Below are 22315 nucleotides of genomic sequence, written 5' to 3' on the forward strand. Positions count from 1 at the left end.
TGATAATGGAAATTTAATTTAAATGGCACATAATTTAATTATGACTAACAAACAACAAAAAAGGTATCCTATCTAATCTTGACTTTACAGAAGTCAAGAAGACTTGTGACAGAAATATATAGCATAAATAAGCAGGCATACAGACAGTAATACTGTTTTTTCTAGGACATAAATACACAGTACACAAGAAATTATTTTCTTAAAATTTGTATTTTAAATCATTTGGATACAAATAAAATAAAGGATTCCTCAATATTCAAAATAAAGACTTCCCAACACATAACTTCTGGTGGTTCATGAGGATCACAACAGAGATGAGAAATGGGGTGAGAGAACCCATATGCCCTTTTCTTGTCCGAGCTGAGGGAGAAAGAAAAAAAAGTGGATAACACATTGGCTGTGAAAGACCTGAAACAGCAAAATAGTTTCTGAGTTTAAAAATCCTTGCTGATTTCAGTAATCTTTGTGCTAGATGTTCTTTCCTGAAAATATGTGTAATTCTAGGCAAAACCGTGACAAGTAATTCCCGCGAATATCAAGGCCAGTGGGACAGATAGTTTGTGGACAGAAATCCCCTTTTGTCCCAGAGCTGGCAAATATTCCCAACTCAGTAATCAATTTGGGCAGGAAATAGTTGCTTCATCAAATTGCTATGACCTAGAAGTCATGCTTTCTTGCTTAAGACCGTTCATTCTGCAAAAAATTCCCCCATTTCTCATAGCGTTGGCACTCCTGTCCTGCTGCCCTCTCACAAAGGATAACAAGGCAGAGAGTGGGGAGTAACACTCATAAAACTCGGTGCACCCAGAGTGCTGACAGAGATGGGTCCATGCTCAGTATGTGGAAATGCAGCCAGTCCACAGTCCAAGCAGGGCTATGGATTTGGCCATAATACAGGTTCAAGAAGATGGCAGTTCTGAGTACAGAGTTTCTGTCTGCTGCATCTGGACTGGAAGAAAGAAATAGGCCAGAATTAAGGGAAGTCAGATACCATGCAAGACTGAGGCTCCCCAGGGAAAGTGATGAAATCACTGTCACCAAATGTGTTCCAAGAAATGTCTGGATGTGGCACTAAGGAACGTGGTCAGTAGGCATGGTGGGACATTTGGACTAGATGATCTTAGAGGTCTTTTCCAATCTTCATGATTCTATGAATTGCTCTTCATGGGTGTGGGGGATACAGCCTGGGCTGTGTGTTGGCTGATAAGCCAAATAAGCTTCAGATATATACAACCCCAATACCCAGAAGGAATTCTGTAAGAATAAAGAGACATCCACCCAGCACGGCTGGTCTGACCCCATGTTTCAGGCTAGTTCCCATCCCTCAGTTTTTAAGCAGGCCTTATTTAACTTCAGTTATCTCCCTCTAGAACCATAGTAACACCACACGAGGGATTTAGGCTACCCAGTGGTGCAGTGCTGAGACCCACACCAACCACGGGGGCCGACGCTGTCCCTCACGGCGGGGCCGCCCGAAGACCGTTAACACTTCTGAGGCGGCCTCACTTTCCGTGCCCCTCGGCCCGGGCGAGCTGTCGGGGAGGACTCCGGTGCGGCGCCGCCGCCGATGACCGGGAGGGGGCGCCCGCCGCCGTCTCTGCTAGGCTGCCCGCGCCGGCCGGGGCCGCGGCAGTCCCGTTGCCCGCTCGGCGCGCTGCTGCCGGGCATGGGGGAGCTGCTGCCGCTCTGCCCGCGCCCCGCGGCTCCGGCGCCGCCTCCTCCTTCTCCTCCTCCTCCTCTTTCTCCTCCTCAGTCGGCCTGAAGCGCTCCCGCACTCCGGATCCCGGCGGGGAAGGGGCCATGGGCCGCCTCCCCGGGGCGCGGCGGCTGTGAGACGGCCGGCGGCGCGCGGCGTGCCGCAAGGCGGGGAGCCGGGGGCTGCGAGCCGCGGCCGGGCGGCGGGCGGGCACGTAGCGCCGCGCCGCGCCGCGCTGCCGAGGGGGCGCCCGCGGCCCCCTGCGCTGCCCACTCGCCCCCGGCGCTGCCGCTTCGCCGGTGCATGGATGCGCCATGGCCACGCTGGTGTGCCGGGTGCAGTTCCTGGATGACACCGACCCTTTCAACAGCACCAACTTCCCCGAGCCCACCCGGCCGCCGCTGTACACCTTCCGCGAGGACATCCCGCTCGGCACGCAGCTGGCCGGCGTGCACCGCCTGCTCCGCGCTCCGCAGAAGGTACGGCGGGATTCGGGAGGGGGGTTCGGAGGTAGGAGGCGGTCGGAGCCTCGGGGACGGGACGGCAGCGATGCGGGGCCGCCCCCAGCCGCGCTCTCCCAGCACCCCCGGGGCGCTCCTTGCAGCCGCGGTCGGGTGAGGGAGCGAGGCATCCAGAAATCCCACCGCAGCCCCCTCGGCCCCCCGTTAGGTATCAGCATTGCCCCATCTGAGCGCCTCGGGGCTTAGGGACAGCTGAGCTGCGAGAGGGATCCGAGCTGAGCTTGGCAGGGCTGCGTGAGCCAGACGGTTACAGCAAGGGCTTGGGTAAAAATAGCAGCCTGTCTGCTGCCCTTGAAACAATTGATACAGCTCAGGAGCTGCGGCGTGTCACCGCCACAGCCCTTGTCACATCTTACCTGCCTCTGCTGCCTGCTTCTCCTCGGCGTGCGCTGGCACCCGCGTGCTGCCCTTGAGGCCGGACAGCCAGGCATGGGGCTTGAATTTTCAGATTTCAAAGCAGTTCCATTGACTGACATAATAATGACGGCCTTTCACTATTATCTTATATCTGCACATTAGTTCTGCAGGGCGGACTGAAGAAAAAAAGGAAAAATGTTCTTTTTTTTTTTTTTTTTTTTGTAATTTTTTGTATTTTTTTTTTTCTTCCCAGAAGAAAGCACTGCAAAAGTTGTAAAACTTTTATTCACTCTCTGATGAAGTGGGAGGAAAATACTCTCTTAACATCACTTGTTGCATTATATCTTGCTCTGGGGAGCTTGCAGGGAGATGACAAAGGGCTGTGTGTGCTCTCAGATTTAAGGATATCCAAAGCCCAATAAAAGTATTTCAGAGAAAAGCTCTTGGAGCAGACAGAAGTTTTGCATTTGTAGAACAGTTTCTTGCATAATAGTTGCCAAGGATACAGCATCCAGAGAGCAGAGCTCTGCCTTGCACACAAAAACGTTGGGAGTTCTTGGTGCACTGGGTCAATTCTGTTTTCATGTGCTCAGTGCTCCCTCATTCAGAGACTGGTCCCATTGTTTCCAAGGGAGGCTTTTTGGGGAGTCAGAGCTAATTAAAAGGACGGCAGATTCTGACACCTCGTAAAGTAAATAAAAAGATCATTTTAAATCTGGATTTACAGTTAAACCAACCTCATTTTCAAGAGTATTCCACTGTGTTGTGTTTTACTATTACTTCCCTTTCAATGCTGTCTGTGCATTTTTTATAACCCTTTTCTAACTAAAGAAAATTTCTAAGAATCTAAAGGGATTCTGTGCCTGAGGGGCCACCGCAAATCCACCATCACTTCTATGTGCTTAACTCCTGCCCTGCATTTCAGTGTACTGAAATGTGTTTCTGAAGCTTACTTGATGTTTGAAAGCTGGATTTCCAGGCTTAGGATGAAAGATGGCAGAAGTCTCTCGAGGTGCTATTGAATGATAACTGCTCAGCTAATGGCAGTGACTTGTTAATCTGGGGCTCTGACTATTGCAAACATTTGTTTCTGCTGTTCTAATTGTGTGGGTAGGCTCGTGGGAATCTGCTTACATGGTTAAAGTTACCTTTGCGTTTGCAAAATCAAGGCCTATTTATTTCTGGGGTGCCTTAATTATTATGTCTCTTGGCATTCCCTTAGCTTTTACTAGGAGAAAAAAATGCAGTTGGTTAGGCTTGTTTACGTTTACTGAATGCACATAAAGCTTAATTCTTTGTGCGCACTCGCTGGTTAGCGCAGCCTTTCTGTGTTTGTGATTAGATCATCTTGTGTGTTGGTGTGGTTTTGTGAGCTAACTGATTTCTGTCACTTTTTAAGGACAGGCTTCCCACTTTCTTTTATGGTGGTGGGGACGTTTTTTCTTTTTTTCTGTGGCTTTTCCTCCAGGCTGTATTCACTGGGTCTCTAGGAGGTTACCACGTGAGTTGACTGAGCAGGGCTCTTCCACATTTGTCCTCAAATTTGTCCTGATCTATGTGATCTCAGAGGAATGCATCTGTCAAAGCAGAGTGCAGCTTAAAATTCAGTTGTCAGCTCAATCTGACATATTTGAGGTTTGACTGATTAATTAATTACTTTGAAAATTAGTGAGCTAATGGCTAAACAGACCCGTTTAATATCTTGATGGCGACTAGTGCAAAAAATCTTAAAACTAAGCAGTTTGTAGCTGAAATATGTAGTAACGCCCATGTCTAGATCAGTACTGAACTCTTCTAAGTGGATGATATGTTTGCCACTAAGTTCTGCAGGAAAATGACCTGTGTTCTTTTTTCCTTTAATCTGCCTTCAAGTTACCAGCTTTTGACTTAGATGAATATTCACATATTCCTTGGAAGCACGGGGCTACCTGATGCCTTCGGACCATGAGCTGGTTTGTATAGCGTTGCAGAGTTGTATGCACATAAAGAGTTAAAACTTGTGATTACTGTAGAAGTTTTGTAGTTAATACTAGAGTAATTTGTGTACTACAAGTCACTGTAAGTTGTATATTGTGATACATTACCAATACACCCCCTTAAAATTTAAGTGAAAAATCAGTCAGGCTGTCATAGAATTATAGTATCAGCTTTTTGTGATGAACAAATGTCAGAGTTTGGCTCCAAGTGGCAGTTCAATTCCTTGGAAATAAAACAAGTGAAATCAAGAAGAATTTTCCTTTTAAGGTTACACTTAGGTTTGGAAGCAAGTTCCAATCCGTAAAGTGTCTTCCGAATGGCAGTGTCTTTAGATTTCTGTGGAGGAGTGCACTGAAGTTGGATTACTCAGGTTCATGAATGCTGGCTGGGATGGGATTTACAACTCTGAATGCTTTAAGTATTTGGATGAGGTGAAAAATCCCGACTGGCTGATATGGAAGTCTGAAAAGAGAAGGGTCTGCAATCCTGTTCCCCTCTAGGGGGAAGAAACCTCCTCCTCCTCCCTTTTTCCTGCTTCTCTCTGTGCATGATTTTCCCAACAGCCATCCCTTTGGATGAAGCAAAGCACTGTATTGCATTTGGTTCTGCCTAGTGTGCCTGGGGCAGATGTGCCAAGTCCAATTCCATGAGGCACTGTGGTCAGGATTGCTCACCAGGAAAGCATGGTGGCTTAAGATGCCTTGATGCTGATTTGACTGAGATGATGACATGTGTAGATACAATTAAGTACCACAAATTCTATCACAGTATTTCTAGTCTTGTCTGTAAAATCTTGTTGAGATTATATTACAGAGTTTTTGTGGGTTGCTTATATTGGTTTGAGTGCTCAAGGTGTTATTTCAGATTTGGCTTTTACCACATTGGTTTGGAATATTGTTGGTCTATCTTTCTCATTGTCTGTAGTATTAATAAAAACTGGATCTAGTCTGGACTGTGAATTCAGATGGCCATTTTGCCCATTTCTGTGAACCTTGGGAAAATTCAGGACTGGATCTAAATTTGTGGCTTGGGCCCTGTGCCAATAATGCTCTTTGAATCTAATTTGGTACTTTGGGTTTGTTGGTTTTGAATTGCTTTGAGTTACTTGATACTTCTGACTTGCTGACACAGGGTCATTCAGGAGAGTGGATATATATACATGGCCAATGTCAAGTGGTATGCTTCTTTTTTTTTTTTTTTTTTTTTTAAGAGATCTTATTCATATAATTACAGTGTGCTGAGTATGTTACCATATTCCATTCTCATATTCCACTGTACTGTTTAGTGTTAGGGCAGCTGTGTAAGAACTGTATGTTCATAATAGTATAGGAAATCACAGTGTTTAATTTATGAAAAAATGTAATTCAAATACTTTGATAGGGGAAAACAAAAAAATTTCTTTGTGCATATGGTATACTGGTTGTCCAGGTAGAAAGGGAGAGGTACAGTGTTATAAGAATACTTATTACCATCTCTTGTTCTCTCTTGAAAAAAAAAAAAAGAGGCAGCTTCTCCAAGATCTTGTAAGTAGGAACAGTGTCATTCAAAAAGCAGTGTTATAAGCAAATAAATGCAGTTGGCACTAGAAGAGGGATTGTGGAGTTTCATTCATAAAGAAGAAGGAATTTAACCCTTGATTAAAAGCCATGCCTGACTCAGGGTATGGTGTGATGCAAACTGACAGCAGGGACTGTTCCACAGGGCCGTGTCCTGGCATGAGGCTCAGCTTTGGTGCAAAGCTCAGTGCCAGAGGATATAATCCTGCCAGCACCTTCAGGTTTTCTTACAGCAGCAGTCCTGTGAGCTGTCTCAGTGGCATTAAGAAATGACTTGGTGCATAGAGGCTATTTAGAAAGAGAAAAGGGATGGTTTAGATTTTGATCCTGGAGAGCAGAGCAGCCGTTCTCTGAAGAGCGTGTTTTTGGTTTGGCTCAGCTATGCTTCTCCCTGGATCTGAAGAACAGAAGACAAAATCTTTTCCTATTTGTATCTTGGAAAATCATAGAATCATCGAATGGCCTAAGTTGGAAGGGAAAGATGAAAGATCATCTAGTTCCAATCCTCTTGCTGTTGGCAGGGCTGCCACCCACCAGATTAGGCTGCCAGGGCCCCATCCAACTTGGCCTTGAATGTCTCCAGGGATGGGTAATCCACAGCTTCTCTGGGCAGCCAGTGCCAGGGCCTCACTACCCTCTGAGTAAAGAACTTCTTCATAAAATCTAGCCTAATTTTCACTTCTTTTAGTTTAAAGCCTTGTCTTTTCGCTATCAGATTGTGTAAAAAGTTGGTCTCTCTCCTGCTTATGAGCTCCCTCCAAGTGCTGAAGGGCCACAGTGAGATCTCCCCCGGAGCCTTCTCTTCTCCAAGGTAAACAGGCCCAGTTCCCCCAACCTTTCTTCATAGGAGAAGTTTTCCAGCCCTATCATCATCTTTCTGCCCTCCTTTGGATCCAAAATAAGCACACAGTCAAAGGAAACTGGCTGATATCATCTTCAAGTATCACTGCAGAGGATTGGAATGGGGTAGCTGAGGAATATATCAGTCAATGGCCATCAAGATGACCAGGTCTTTCAAATTCTTTCTGAGGCTGGTGAACATCAGCCTTTTCTCATCCTTTTAGAGAGTTTAACAGAGCAGTTATTTCCAGCAGGTTCCAGATTTAACCAAGAGTTTCTGGAGTTCACAAAATCTCATACTTCAAGAGATTGACCCCAGAGTAATTTACTAAGGAGAACATGGCAGCATCAGGCTCTGTTTTTGACTTGAGAGCATGAGCTGCATCAGTCTTGTGTGGAGCATGATACTATGGGAGAGCATAAATATACTTGGAAGCATAACCATGAAAGGCTGCCCAGCTTCTGGCAGCTTGTTCTTTTCAGCAGTATTGGCCTTCAAAGAAGCTAAGATCCTGGTACAGCAGGGACAAATTGACTGTAAAATGCTGGACTTACACAGTTTAACGTATGAGGTCTTTGAAACCCTTGCAAGGTTCTTTTGATCAGGGGTAGTTTTAACAAGTTACAGTTCAGTTTAGCTTAGTTGTTTGATTTAGTCTTGAGAAGTGTATTGCGAAAGCAGTGGAGCAGAACCATCTCAGAGTTCTAGGGACTGAACTGGACAGTTCTCTTTTAAGTCACTTAGCTGCTAATGGCTCAAAAGTTTTTGTAGTTTTAAGAATTATTGAAAAGAGCATGGTGTCAACTTCGTAGATCTTATAGTGTTGTTAGATTTTGAAATTGGTTCAGTCACATTCCGTGTATAGAAATTTATATCACTGTAGAATATTTGAAATCAAAGAAAGGAAGAGTTAGACCTTGCTGCTTTAATTCCTCAGGTCTTGTACTTCCACAGCTATCCTATCTTGTAAGTAATTAGGGTCTTTTTTTTTTTCTATCTAATCTGGCTTGCTTGGCTGTCCTCCTGTATACACTGCCCCTGTGTAAGGCAGGCAGGTGTTAAGTTACCCTTCTATCACATTCTCACCTATAACGGTTCTCTCAGCTTTACAGTTCACCCTCTTGGCTGCTGAAGTACCCACACCTCTCTGCAGCATCTGTTTAAAAGAGCCAAAGAACCACAGTGACTGGAAGAGAAGCTTGTACCTATTTAAAACTTTAAAGTAATGCAGTCATTATGCCTAGAATTTAACGAGCGCAGGTTAGGACCTCTGTGTTTCAAAAAATGTATTCAGTGAGCCCAAGTGGTCTGAACTGGGACTGTACACTTCTTTGATAAACAGTGCGTCAGTAGGCTGTAGCTATGTACTGGGATATTACTTCATTACTGGCTCAGAGGGAAGAGTGCCAGCCTCTATACTTCTGTCATCACTTTCCACACCACCTGGATTGCATTATATTAATATTAACTTTATATTGTATTACAGTTATTAAGAAGACAGCAAGGAATGTTGTTACATATTTTTAGCACAGGAACAAGTTGGGACAAAAGTAGCAGTGAGTTCTCCGGTAGGCCCAGCTACCTAGAAACATCTGCAACTATCTAGTGTATAAAATTATTGAAGGAAAGGTGAGTGAGACTTAAAAGTTTACTTTCCACATGTCATCAACTTAACACGTATATAGATATAAAATGCATTGCAATTTGCAATTCCAAACACTTAAAAAGAAATAATTCTTTAATTACAAGCATTTCTAAGAATGCTTTTTAAAAAAAAGCACAAAACCTTAGACTTTTTCCTTTATTTTCAGTGTGACTATTTGACTTTGGCAGTCATACTATTAAACTGTGAGTCCGTTCTGAGTACAATATTTATGTGAATTACAAAGTCCTGAAAAACTCTTAATTTTCATCCTGGATGCCCGGTCACTACAAGGCAAAGCATTATTATTAATCTCTTTATCAGTAATATCAGTTGTGATTTTACAGCTCAGTAGGCTCAATAACAAAGAGTGAGGTAACTGAAAAAGTGGCTTACTCTCCTTTAGTCATAGTCTAGAGGGTTTTTAAGACAAAACACATATTCTTGGAAATACTGGACCCGGTGTTGCTGGGATCACTAACAGTAAAACTCTTGATATTGTAAAGATGAGAAAAAATTGTCATAAATAACTTGTAATATACAACCAGAGCGAGTTGGTGGCACGTATCTAGCTGTAAGGCAGATGTAAGTGGGACTTTTCTAGGATTCAGAAAAATTTGGTGTCTTATCTAACCGTTTTTTATTACTACATTATAGCAGCTGCCCCTGCAGTATGACTTGTGGCTCCACAAAGAGGGTAGAGTTTTACTTTTTTTTTTTTTTTTTGCTATTGTTTTCTCTTCATCTCCAGCATTGTGAGAGAGTTTTGCTTGCAAAGAGTTGTTGTCCTCTGCTCTATTTATGGGAGGTGGTAAAGTCTCTGGTGGTGTAGACTCCCCCAGGTTTGTCAGAGAATTAAGGATGCGTGTTGCACTTTATTCTTTGCACCTGAGTAGTGTAGCAGTCCTGAAGGACTGGGGCAATTAAAGGCAATGAGCACCTGGAGAAATAGGAGTGATCAGCAGTATGGAAAAAAAAAAACCAAACAAAAAAGGTGATTTTCTTTAGTCTTTGGGGAAAAAAATAAAAGGAAAATTCTGAAGTTATGAGGTTCATTTATGCAGTTAACTTTCACAGGTTGTTAGGATCTTTGTGGTTAACTGCTTTCTGTCAAAAAAAGTAAGTGAATTTGTGGGATACTCTTTCATGTTTTTTTTTTTTTTTTTCCATTGGAAGGAATGAAAGGACTGAGAAGCCCTGTAGTAGTAGGTGCTAAGGAAAGGTGGTGAGCTGTGTCTGGTTGCAAGAACGATGGTTTGAAGACCACCACCTTTGCTACTACTTTCAGTCTTAAGGACTTTCTATCATGAGGCAGTTTTCTTCAAACTTCTTCCCTTAGGTGTCTTTACAGGTGTAGTGGAAACGCTAAGTTGGGGCCTGAAACATTGATTGAGCTCTGGTAGGAAGGCAGGGCCAACCCATGGAAGCTCAGGTGTATGCAATGTACCTGAGTGACTGAAAGGAGTGAAGCCAGGATCCACCCCTTCCCAGACATCATTTAAGGGTTGGTAGTAGAGGCAAGGGTATCTTGCTGGAGATACTTGTGTACCTGAGGCCTTCCGAAGGTAAGCAGCTTCTTTCCTTTATTTCTGTATCTGTCGCTGTTGTGTTTGAGCAACTCCTCACTTGCTGCAGCCTAGGACCTTGCTGCTCTGCTGCTGTTGCTGTACTTCATGCTGTGTTACAATAGGAAATTAATTGGAATGTATGCTAAATGCTTTTCAAAAGCAGGTAAAGCAGTCAAGCCTGAAGAAGGAGGGGTGCTGATAGGTCAAATAACACTATTTGTGCTTTTCTATCTCTGCATGTGATTTGTTCTCATGTTTATTGCAACTTTTTTTTTTCCCCCAAGTATTCTGTATTACACTGATCATTGAGTCAAGCTTCTCCTATAAATGCAGAAGACTTATAGCTTTTCAGTGATCACAAAACATTCTGAATTAATTAGCAGTGGAAAATAAGGGTACAGGATAAATGTGTATTTTATTTAAGATAGATGTGTCTGATGTGATCTGTTGCCTAAATGACTTGCATCTTGTAATGGTTATTGCTAGTCAATGTTCAAACACTGATAGAATCATAGAATCACCAAGGTTAGAAGAGACCCACAGGATCATCCAGTCCAACCATCCACCTATCACTAATAATTCTCACTAAACCATGTCCCTCATCACAATGTCCAGACATTCCTTGAACATCTCCAGGGTTAGTGACTCCACCACCTCCCTGGGCAGCCCATTCCAGTGCCTATTTAAATTCTTATTTAAAAATATCCTAAAGGATAAACAATATGTTGTGTTGATGTTTTTGTTTTTTGTTTTTATTGTTTTCTTAGTCTTAAAACATTAAGTCCTGAGTGTTTTAGGCCCTAGGTCTGAAGTTGTTTGTTATACAGAAAATGTACATTTAGTTGCAAAGGAAAGGCCTAAGAACATGACTCCAAGATTAGCAAGTCAATCAGAGCTTAGCATTTTAACTTAGTAGTTAATACTTGAATGTATGAAAAAAAAAAATAAATACATTGAGTAGCTTGAAGAAGAAGAAACTTAAAATATGTAAATATAGTTTTTGGCAGATACTTTAGAGCATCCTTGCAAAAGCTCTTTAAAAACAGGCCCTTTACCAGCTACTCTGCACAGAAGTTAGAGTGTGAAGGGTGAGGACTGCGTTGTTTCATGCTTGAGACTATTTTCAGGGCAGGACTGAAGTGGGCTGCTTCAGTGTTGACAGAATTAAGTCATCTGAACAGCTGCCAGCAAAGGTAAAGGATATTGATTTTCAAGGTTGCCAAAATGTTATCTTTCTGTCATAAGTACTAAATCATACTGTAGGGAACTGGAGTAAAACTATCATTTGTTTTAATGTTTTCCTTTGTGGGCTCTTAATTGAGACAGGCAAGATAAAAGCGTTCACTGTGCTAATAAATGCATTTGCTAACACGTAGCGTCTTCCTGGTGCTGTTCCTCACCATGCTGACTGCCGAGCATGATCATGTTCCTGCAGCATGTTTCAACATGTAATTGCATTGGCCTATATACAGTAACTTGGCTGTCTCGGAGCTTTAATCCCAGCCATTGTAAGAGTGCCAATTGAATTGCAGCCTAAAAATAGTCTGCATCTAGACATGCAGTTTGGTGCTAATGTGACATAATTAAAACTTGACAAAAGCAATAGGCAGGATGCTGTTCAGTGACTTCTAGGATCTTATGTTTGACCAGAGTGTTTTCTTAACCTGATGAACATTGCTGGTGTGGTCACACCTCAAATAAATGGCCTACTTTGTTAACTTCTTTGATAGTTCTGTTAAGCTGTTGAAAGAAAGCCTTTACCTTAAGGCCATTCTTTAGATTGATGTTACTTCTGTGGGAAAGCCACTGGTAATAGGCCATAGCATTTGGAAATCATTAATGCTATTTGTGATTGAAGTGGAGAAAAAAAAGCAGGTTAGAAATATTTTTCATTGAAGTGTAAATTGAATTATGTTTATTCCCTTTGTTTGGTATGATTTGTTGCTTGTATTCCAACAAATAGTTCAGAAAGAAATATGCAGCCAACAGAGAGAAGAACCTGCTATCTCACTAGTAGTTAGCAGCTAGTGTTATTTTAAGGTGTCTCAGTGGAGACGGAAATCATGCTCCCATGTTCTTTATCCACCAAATTGCACATCTTGCAATAAAATCTGTAATCTAAATCTCTGAGATAATTAAGCATCAACTCATAAAATGTGCTTTAGAGAAATAATCAAATGATTAAAAAATTCCTTATTGAATTCTTTATAAGGAATTGCCATGGGTTTCATGCTGCAAAGTAATCCATTTATGTGTTCTTATGCTAAAATCAAGAAAAATGAAATCAACTCAAACTAAACTACAAATAATTACCATGAAACTATTTTCTTGAATTGTATATATACATAGTGGAACTTAAAGCAGTTTTGAATCTGCCTCTGTCTTCTCAAATTGGTTACATCTAAGTAATTAATGTCAATACTGAAGTATATTCTGTAGGTGAGTCATGGAAGGTTAATATTGAAGATGAACTCATTCCTGCATGTTACCTTTTTAATGAGCAGTGTGCTTGGCTATTTAAAAATAAATATGACCTACTCCTCCTACTGCTATTTTTTATGGTCTGAGGTGTTTTTTAAGCCACATTCCTACCAGAACTGAAGGCTGATGGAATTGAGGAGACTGTGTTGGGGGGAGGGAGGTCTGTACGGTTCTACTAGGCTTGGAAACAGAAATATAGCAATGAGCAGGTTGTTAGCCAAATTTAGCATCTCTTCTAAACTGTTTTTATCACTTGTAACTTTTATATTAGGTGTTATGATGAGACTTGTTTTCTTTGCAATGTAATCTATTTTGCACTGTAGCAGGAGGTCCAAGCTCTGTTTACGAGGTGAGGTGGTTTGCAGGTCACTGTCAGTCAGCTTCCACTAGCAGACAGGTTTTTTGCCCTTTGTTTTTGATTGATTAAACCATGATGATGGGCACTGTGAGGTGGGACAACTGTCTTAAGTATGTGTAACCAGTGCCTGCTGCTTTTGTTGCTTATGGTAGGTGAAGAAAGAAAAGTGGCCCATAGCATGACTGTGTTTATTTATTTATCTTTTCTTCAAGAAAAGTACTTATTTAAAGCCTGGAAATAATGGGATTGTGCTCAAGAGCAAATGCTTCTGTCACAGAACCACAGGGGCTGGAAGAGACTACTGGAGGTCATCTAGTCCAATCCCTTGCTAAAGCAGATTCCCTAGAGTAGGTTGCTTAGGAAAGCATCTATGTGGGTTTTGAGTATGTCCAGAGAAGGAGACTCCACCTCCTCTCTGGGCAAACTGTTCCAGTTGTCTGTTACTCTCGAAGAGGCTTTTTTTCCCCTCATGTTCATGTAGAACTTCCTGGGTTCCAGTTTATGCCTGTTGCCCTTTGTCCTGTCTTTGGATACCGTAAAAAATTGTGTCTTAATTCTCAGTAGCAATTTCTGAAGTGCCTGTGAAAAGGGTGCTGCCATAACCTGCAGTGTAACAGAAGGAAAAGCTAGTCATGGAATTGCATTAACACTGTACTTTACAATCTAATATTGGAAAGATCTGTATACTCATGCCCATGTTCTTAGCTACAGTTGGAAAATGTGTACTGCGAGTTGCAGAGATGTTTGCACTGGGTAATGTAAGGCTGACTTGTAATTTCTTGGAGTCTGAGTGAAGAGCTTGTGTCTACAACTGAGGAGACTTAAAGCTTTGAAACCCTTACATGAGGGGATAGGCTGCTGGAGCTACTCCAGTGCAAAAGGAAGAAACAAATAAAACTTCTGTAGTATGGACAAGGTGTAACTTGCCCATGGATGCGTGAGTACCTTTGTGTCAGAATGGGGTATGCCAAATAAATATTTGGTCTTGTTCCTGTGATAACTATTGGGTGATAGCTGTCCCTTCTTTCCAAAAAGATGAGAAGTTTTGAAGCACAGCCCTTTGGCTCATTGGCACAAGCATGGGTAGATAGAGAAAAGCTCTTCTCATGGAACCCCAAAAGTCTTAGCTGAATGCTTCCTAGTTGCAAAACGTTTAAATACTATTGTTGCTGCCAGCAGGTATTAGAGTTAACATTCTACTTAAGCTGTTTGGCTATTATTGTGCACTTAATATAGCCTCCTAAGGCAATACACAGCAAAAGAAAGCAATAAACTGATGAGTAGGCTTTTTTTTTTGTATGACATATTATTTTTTTTCTTGTCCTGGGGAAAATAGATTAACACTCCTCCATCTCTGCCTTTAAACTTTCCAAGCTTCTGTAAGTCAAAATAAGGTTAAAATATGCTTGTTTTGAACAAAACATTCTTTCCAGGCTCAATTATTATTATATGCTTGAGCTAGCCCCTGAGAACTTTTGAAATTCATTTCACAAAGTGATAGTCAACTATTTTACTGGTCCAAGGCAAAAATGGTGCTTGTATCTCAGTCTCATCAGTATTGTAGTGACAAGTGTATACATTTGCTGTAAGGAAAAAGATTCAATTTAATCTATCCCAGGTGAAATATGTTTAAATTATGATTTTAGTACGCTAGTTCTTTGAGGTAAGAAATACCTGGTTAGTACAGTAAAGCTACATCTGAACTGATTTTGTTTCCCCAAGTATAAACCTTGCATGGTACAGTCAGAGGAGGCATTTTTTCATCATGCGAAGTGGATGCTATGGACTGCTGAGCCATGAATATGGCCTTAAAGTGCAGCTCAGCAATTCTCTTAGAGCTTTTTTGATAAAGACCTTTTGCTTTATAGTGGAGGACTGCGTTATGGAGTAAGCTTCTATGATAAGCTATTCTTGAGTAAGTTAAAATAATTTTTATTATCCGAAACAAGATGCTTCTTTCAACTACAGAATTGATACTATTTGATTTGACACTTAAGTACCTCTAGGCACAGCTGACATGCATCTTTTATTCTACCTTTTTTTATGACTGTACTTTTCTTGCCTATCGCTTCTTCCTTAGTGCACTTTGATCACTGTCACATTATTCAATCTTAACATAAGATTAAATAAATTTTAGTTTTAATGTTAAATTTGATAATTCTTATACTTTTTTCTTTTTCCTGGAAAAACTGCATCCTACTTTGTACTGGAATGATTACGTTGTCAGGAGTCATAATTTAGGTTTGTTATTACAGTGAGCCAGTAATTGCTGAAGTCCGTGCATAGAATTTCTTGCATTTGTTTTCATATTGTTATGGATTTGAAAGCTAAAGAAATGCAGTTCCCTCTGTGATAAGGGGGGTACCCAAGGCAATAAAGCCATGTGAAGCTTGGTTTGCTTAAGTTAAGCACTGGTGTGCTTAACTCAGTGCATCGGTTTGTACATCGAAAGTGGTCTCGGTGCAAATTTAGCAGTGCACTGTAATGAGTATAAATTCCTTTCTCTTAGCATCCCATCGAGATTTTGGAAACCACTTTATCATTGCCAACCAAAGAAGGGTCAACTCATTATCGTGACATTGTTGAACAATGACTTGTCAGGATGGAAATTACTGAATTACTTGGAATATTAACATAGTATATCAAAAATATTGGGAATGACTTGGGAAAGGAACCTGTTGAATATTTTGTGCTAAATGTAACACGGTTCTCAAATGTAGCCTGCATTATCTGATACTCAATTCCGAAGGAGATCATAGAGGAAGAAAAGCAAGGAAGCCTGGGTCAGCCCCGGAGAATCTGCAGACCCACGTGTTATGGCTAAATTTATGTGCTGAGGTGCTTTTATGCCCTTCTGTGACATGACTCTGCACTAAAGCTGTGTAAGCTTTGTTGTCATCAGTTTCAGTTTTCTGACTTGTTGTCTTACCAAATGGGGTGACTGAGAGCTGGGTTCTGTCACCCACACGTTGATTGTTGTCTTCGCTTTACAAAGCACTCAACTCCCATAGCTTACATTGCCATTCATGTGCACAAATGTTTAAAATCCAGACTTATGCTATTGGTAATGCCATGTTAAAAATGTACTGCTCATGCTTAATGTCTGAAATACTGTGCTTTACTACTTCAGAAGGATTCTAGATTTCACTTGTAGCACTGACCTCTGATTTCCATCTGCAAGAATTGGTTGGCATTCTTGGGAAAGTGCATTGGGTGTTGTGTTTAATGAAGTTCAGCTGCTTGTGTCTTACACTCTTGTCTCATGGGGTATTTCAGTATCAGGACCCGCCCAGGGCAGGTGCTTGGAACTAAACTATCTTTAAAGTCCTTTCCAAACCAACTTGTTCTTAGATTCTGCATTGCTTTCTATTTGCTGCCTTCTCTCAGGAGGACAGTGGCTAGCTTTGTAGCCTGGCACTGTTTCTTGTGGCTCAAGATTAAGGTGGTAGCTGCCCAGAATACATCGTGTGAGGCCAGAGTCATGAAGGTTGCTTTGGGGACAGGAACTTTGAATCTGGTGCCTATGTGGCCAAGATTGCAAACACTGTATGTAGGAGGTTGTTGGTTGTTTTTTTTGTCATTGTTTTTGTTCTGTTTTTTTTTTTTCCTTAAATTATTTTTCTTTTTTTTTTTCCGTGTTTGTTTTTTTCCTCTTCCCCGATTGTCAGGAAAACCAGGAGTGCCAAAGCTAGCTGGGGGATGCTTAACACTGGAGTTAAGAGACATATGTAAGCATAAATGGGAAAGCTTTGCTGTTGGAATTTGTCAGTTGTGTACTTCCAGCATAGCTGTATTTTGTATGCAACACTGAACTTCATGTTTTGTGGTTCCCCTCCAGCATAAGGACAAGGTTACCACTTACATAACAATTGATAAGTATGGTAGAAATTGACTGCAACTCTGTGCTCTAGGCTGTTGACAATCTCTGTTAATTGTTTAATAAGGACCATGGTTATTCACTGCTAATCAATACTTTCACATGTTCAAGAAGGGCAGTCAGGACAAATGAACTGTGCCTTTGAGCTTTTCAGTGAGTGCATAGAGTTTAGCGTGTTTAAATCCAATTATTTGTCAATGTGATTTCTTACTGTAAACATTATGTCTAACTGAAAAAGGAGAGGAAAAGAAATAGATTTCATTCTTATCTAAAAAATGTTGTATGTCCTGGTTACTATAAAAGAAACTTTAATTTTTTGACAGTGATTCAAGACACAATTTCTTGCAACAAGCCCATCTTTAATTTTATAAATGTATTGCTGTTACAGGTCATCTTTTCTGAGCATAGCTAGGCTGAGACAAGAGCAAACTGCCTTCAGATCTAAACAAAATTACATGCTGTAACCAAATCTGTATAAAGTAGATTCCCAGTGCTTCTTACTTTAAGACACTGGAGGTAATGAGAACAACTGTGGGCGCAGCTTTGTGAAAGAGCCGGGATTAAGGTGAGGATTTTAAGTCAGTGTGACCACGATTATGATATGGTCTGTTTCACTCCAGAGGATGGGACACCAACTTGTTTGATTGCTCCTACCAAATCAGGGCCTTCACATCTTCCTATTGATATTTTCTAGTGTACCTTTTTGCGAGCTTGAACTTCTGGGCACAGAATCCAGCTATCCCTACAGGTGGTCATACGGAGTCCCAGAGTCTTCTTCAGAAATTGTGCCTTCTTCAGAATTGTGTACCAGAAGTAGCAGATGCTGCCAGAAGAATCAGACAAGACTATGTTAAATAAACCTGTGGACTCAATCTTCGATCAGCTGCTACTTTGGGTAGCACTATGCATTTCCTATTTTAAAAAAAGCACGTGATATTAATTTTTCTTTCCAGTAATGGTTGTTCAGTATTCGTATGCTGCTGAGAAAAGTCTAAAATAAGCAAGACAAAGCTACAAAGAGTAGTAGTATTATTTTCTTACATAGTTATGTGAGCCTTTCCTCGGGTTTGAAATACAAACTGGGTATCTCACTGGCCTGAGTGCTGGGAACACCTGCTGGTAGTTTAACTGGATCATGTTAACACTAAACAATTACAGAAAGTAGATGGCTGATAACTGCAGTACAGAGACAAGGTTAACAATGGTAGTTAGCTCCTGTGGTGGTGGGGGTAATGAGACAGCAATTATTGCCTGTATGATATTAGGAAGTTACCTGTTGATGAGGAAGTACAGATGGACACATGAAATGCCGGCTACTGGAAAAACACTATCAGGTGTTATGCATTTTAGCACATACAAGGTGTTTTATGGGTCTGTACATCATTAAATCCACAGTAAGGCCATCCATTCAAAGTAGTCACTTACAAGTCGCTTTATAAAAATGATAACAGGCCCTCATTTTGACCTACTTCATTTAATTGCAATTAGAGCTTGTATTTTCAGCTTTAATTATATTAATTCTGTGAAATATTGCATATCTTAGTTTTCTGAGCAAGAGAATGTGAAGACTAGGAAGACTTAATTGCTGCTTACTCTGCTAAATGATCCAAGATACTTCAGGTGCAGCCTGTACCCCTAACTCACAGATACATTTATTAAACCCTGTAACAGTCTCACCTCATTGGAGAAAGAATATTCATGGTCGTCGTGCTGGAAAAAGAAGTTTGGACTACAAGATATCTCAGACATCTGGAAGGGCCATGGGTTTTCCTGGTTAAAAAAAAAAAACCTTCTTGGTGAAACATCTGGGTCTTATTTCTCTAGCTAAACCAAATAACCTGAAAACTGTTTGAAGCATGTATTTAAACATAAAAGCTAGCAGATTGTTTTTTTTTTTTCCTACCAATGAAGGGCAATGAAATGCTTCAGGAAAAAAAAAAACTGAAATACTCCTGCAGTAGAACTTAAAGTATCATTTAAAAAAAAAAAAAAGAAGGTGGGGTAGAAATGGCTTCATGTATGTGTAGTTGCTCTTTACACTGCAGTAATGCTTAGAGAAAATGTTTTCTGATTTTCACAGAGGGAAAAGTATACTTTTATTTTCTTACTTAGAACTTCATGCGTGGCAGAAAGATGCGTTCCTGTTCTGTTTAGGATGATTGAGTCAGCTATTCCTTGCCTAGTCAAGCTGAACAACCATAGCTGTTGTTTTCTTTTAAAGTGGACTTGATAGTGGCTTTTGGATCATTAGAAACTTCCTACTACTCAGATTGTCAGCGGTTTCTTAATCTGTGATTATTTATTCATTCATAGAATCACAGAATGGCTTGGGTTGAAGGGGTGTTTGAGATCATCTAGTTCCACCCCCGTGCTACAGGCAGGGACACTGCCCTGTAGACCAGGTTGCTCAAAACCTCATCCAGCCTGGCCTTGAGTGCTTCCAGGGTGGGGGCATCCACAACCTCACTGGGAAACCTGTTCCAGTGCCTCACCACCCTCACAATAAAGAACTTTTCTAATATCTAGTCTAAATCTACCCTCTTCATTTATTTACTTTTTCCTTGCTGGATCACGTTGAACACAGGCTTTCTTTAATGTTGCTGCTCTCAATTTTTTTAAAAATGTTTGTGTTCCTGGAAGCAAGAACTCAGCAGGAGCAAACAGTGGCACTAGTGGCGTGTGTCTCCATGGCTTTGGGAGTGCTTTCGGTGCTCACACTTGCTACAGTCTGGCTATGGTCCAGTATCACTGCAAACTGGAGAATTTCAGTATCCCTTCCTCTTTTGCGTATGGCCTCCTGAATGCATCCCCAGTAGTCAGTCCTTTTCACTTTTAAATAGAGTGGGGCTAGTTTTTTCAATAGGGAAGAAGGCTTGAGCACTGAAAGGCAAACAAAAGGTTTCCTCCGCCTTGCATGTTGAAAGGACCTGTTTCTTATTTCACTGACACGAGGTTGGAGATGACATCATCCCTTTGGAGCTGATAGAGTTACACCAGTGGATAAATTGTGAGATTAGAATGGTACCAAAGACCTTCATACTTTGCGAACAGCAATTGGTTTTATGTTTTTTTTAACATAAGTGTTCAGGTGTTTTACATTTGTCCTTCTACTGTGTAGTGTAAGACAGCATAGCCAGTACTCTTCCCGCTTTAATAACTGTTTTGTAGATTAATTGGCAAACAAAAGTACCATGAATAAAACAGATCTTTGTGCTTTGTGTTTCAAACTTTTTTGATTGTAGCTAGCTCCCAGTAGAGTCTGTGAGCTATATGATCCATTTACCCTTAGTGAATGGAACTAGAAGGATGAATAGCGACAGCTCTGAGGTAAAGTTCTCTTATATTTTTATTGTAATGGCAATTAAACTCATGCTGAAAAGAAACTAATTCTGGATGCAATTCATAATATTACTGAAAAGACTAATAGCTGTTTTTTCTAGACTGTTGTTTGTATTGTAGGACTGTGCTGTTGTGGGTTTGTTTTTTAAACAGTGAAGAAAGTAGCATGATTTTGAGTCGATATGAAAATTAAGTAGTGTGAAAGGTAGGTATATTTTATTTGCTGTCCTTAACTAACATGGTGCATTGCCTAGCATGTAGTAGTAGTCAATTCTTATGGAAGAAGAAGAAAGCCTGTTCTTATTTTCAGAAAATTGAGAATGCAGCAAGTACCGAAAGGCCTTCTTTGGAGTTGGCAACGATCTAGTGATGAATACCTTGATCTAAGGATTGGAAGAACATTTGTTATTTTTTCATGTGCCAAAAACTTGCTGTGTGACTGTTGGTTCAGTGCTGATTCTCTTTAAGTGCGACTCTTACACTGTTTTAGATCTATTTGTAGCTTTGTTTCAAACTGCATGTGTTAAGCATGTTTCTCAATGTGAAAATCTTCACTCCTTTCATGTTTTCATATTAAAGATGTCTCTTCTAAATAGCTGATGAAATGATTGCTTTCATCGACCACCTTCACGTTATCATTCAACTCTGGGACATAAATCAGTGTGTCTGTTGAAGCTTGTTTACCGAAGAACAGCCCTCTGCTCCAAAGTTGGGAAGTTCCTGTTTTCGTGTGGTGGAAGTGCAGTGTTTCTATGCCTTCTAGGAAATAACTAAGCAGCTAGTCCATTCAGCCTCAGGATGCATGTGTGTGATAGGGTGTTCCAAGTGACTGCACTGTGGATAGCCACAAGGAACACTTGAACTCAATGAAATGGTTATCAGGGCTTACTTGTGATACAAAATGTTGTACCACATACTCTGGGAATAAGGAGTTGTCCAGGCATTCTCCTAAATGCCGTTTCCAGCCAGGTGCTCCTGGACTGTTTTGATGTTGATGCTTGGAGGTATTGCAAGGAAACCCAAGCAGTTAGCAGGAGACAAATCATCAAAGTGGTCTGTGTTAAAAGTAACCCATAAGAAAGCTGTTGGAAGTGGAGGACAGTGGATTAGGATATGTGGTGCTGATATGTTAATGGTTGGACCAGATGATCTTAATCTTTTCTGACCTAGAATTCCATGATTCTGTGATTCTATCTATGATATGTGGAGTTACTGACTTTAAAGGTGACAGTTACTAAGGCCTTGACTTCTGACCACATTTAGATACGAAGCTGTTGTGTTTGGTTTTGTATGAGTAAGTGGAAATTTTCAACGTCCCTTCTGCTGGCAATTTCATTTGGAGTCAACAAGATAGACATCTGGAAGCTTAGTTATTGAGCACTGCGAAAAAACTGTTCAATTTTAGTGTGTTTAACTCTTATTAGCTATCAGAACTACTGTTTGGGTTTTATTTTGATCATTCGAATATTTCTTTCTAAATAAAAGTATTAGGAGCAGGCAATGGAAATGAGGGCCCCATGTGGATTTGTTTAAAGGGGTTTTCATGCGTACAGGAAAGCAAAGGCATGTTGTTGTTCTTCTGTGCACAGAAAAAAAAGTGATAACTGTGACAGCGATCTTTTACAGTAGGTAGTACCAGATGGTTTAGAGGGATATTTGAGCACCACCATAATGGGCAAATTTAAATAATAGGTATTAGATTACTGAGCTCTTGAAGCATACATGTTTTATATGCTCTTAATTGAAAGTAGTTTTCTTATTCCTTAGAAGCATTTCATTGTATTTGATCTCTAAGCTTTGAACTCAGGAGTGTTATTGGCCTACTTTGTACTCTATTTCTGAAGTCTAACTTAGAACCAGCTTCATAATTTTTCATTTATTCTTTTTTTTTCCCTTTGTTCTGTAAAAGTTTTAAGAGTATAATGGCCCTGACATCCCTTCTCCCTCTCCCCCCTTTTTTTTTTTTTTTTTTTTTTTTCTCCCCAGTACCATGATCCTCTCACTCTGCTCTTTGAGCTATCTCAGTCTTTTGTTCTCTGCTACCGTTTCAGAGCCTGTTCACTTCTGGGGAAAAATAGATCAGGAGTTGTTACTGAAGCCAT

The 22315-nt window shown here is 40.9% G+C and overlaps 1 protein-coding gene across 13 annotated transcripts in view; it reads left to right on the forward strand.

Annotated features, from left to right (window-relative positions):
• The first annotated feature begins 1614 nt into the window (after positions 1-1614).
• The window catches only part of FHOD3 (formin homology 2 domain containing 3), a 369110-nt gene continuing 348409 nt past the window's right edge, over positions 1615-22315 (forward strand). For 4 of the 13 annotated variants that reach the window (XM_010708572.3, XM_085220512.1, XM_010708574.3 and 1 more), the window contains exon 1: positions 1617-2175. In XM_010708572.3, coding sequence (XP_010706874.1) covers positions 2011-2175 — 165 coding nt within the window. In that variant the 5' untranslated portion in view covers positions 1617-2010. Of the gene's footprint in view, positions 2176-22315 lie in introns of all 13 variants that reach the window. The other 9 variants (XM_085220516.1, XM_085220518.1, XM_085220517.1 and 6 more) reach the window with 4 other exon arrangements.

The sequence above is a fragment of the Meleagris gallopavo genome, chromosome 3 (genome assembly GCF_905368555.1).
Source record: "Meleagris gallopavo chromosome 3, MGAL_WU_HG_1.1, whole genome shotgun sequence".
NCBI classification, from domain to species: Eukaryota; Metazoa; Chordata; class Aves; order Galliformes; family Phasianidae; genus Meleagris; species Meleagris gallopavo.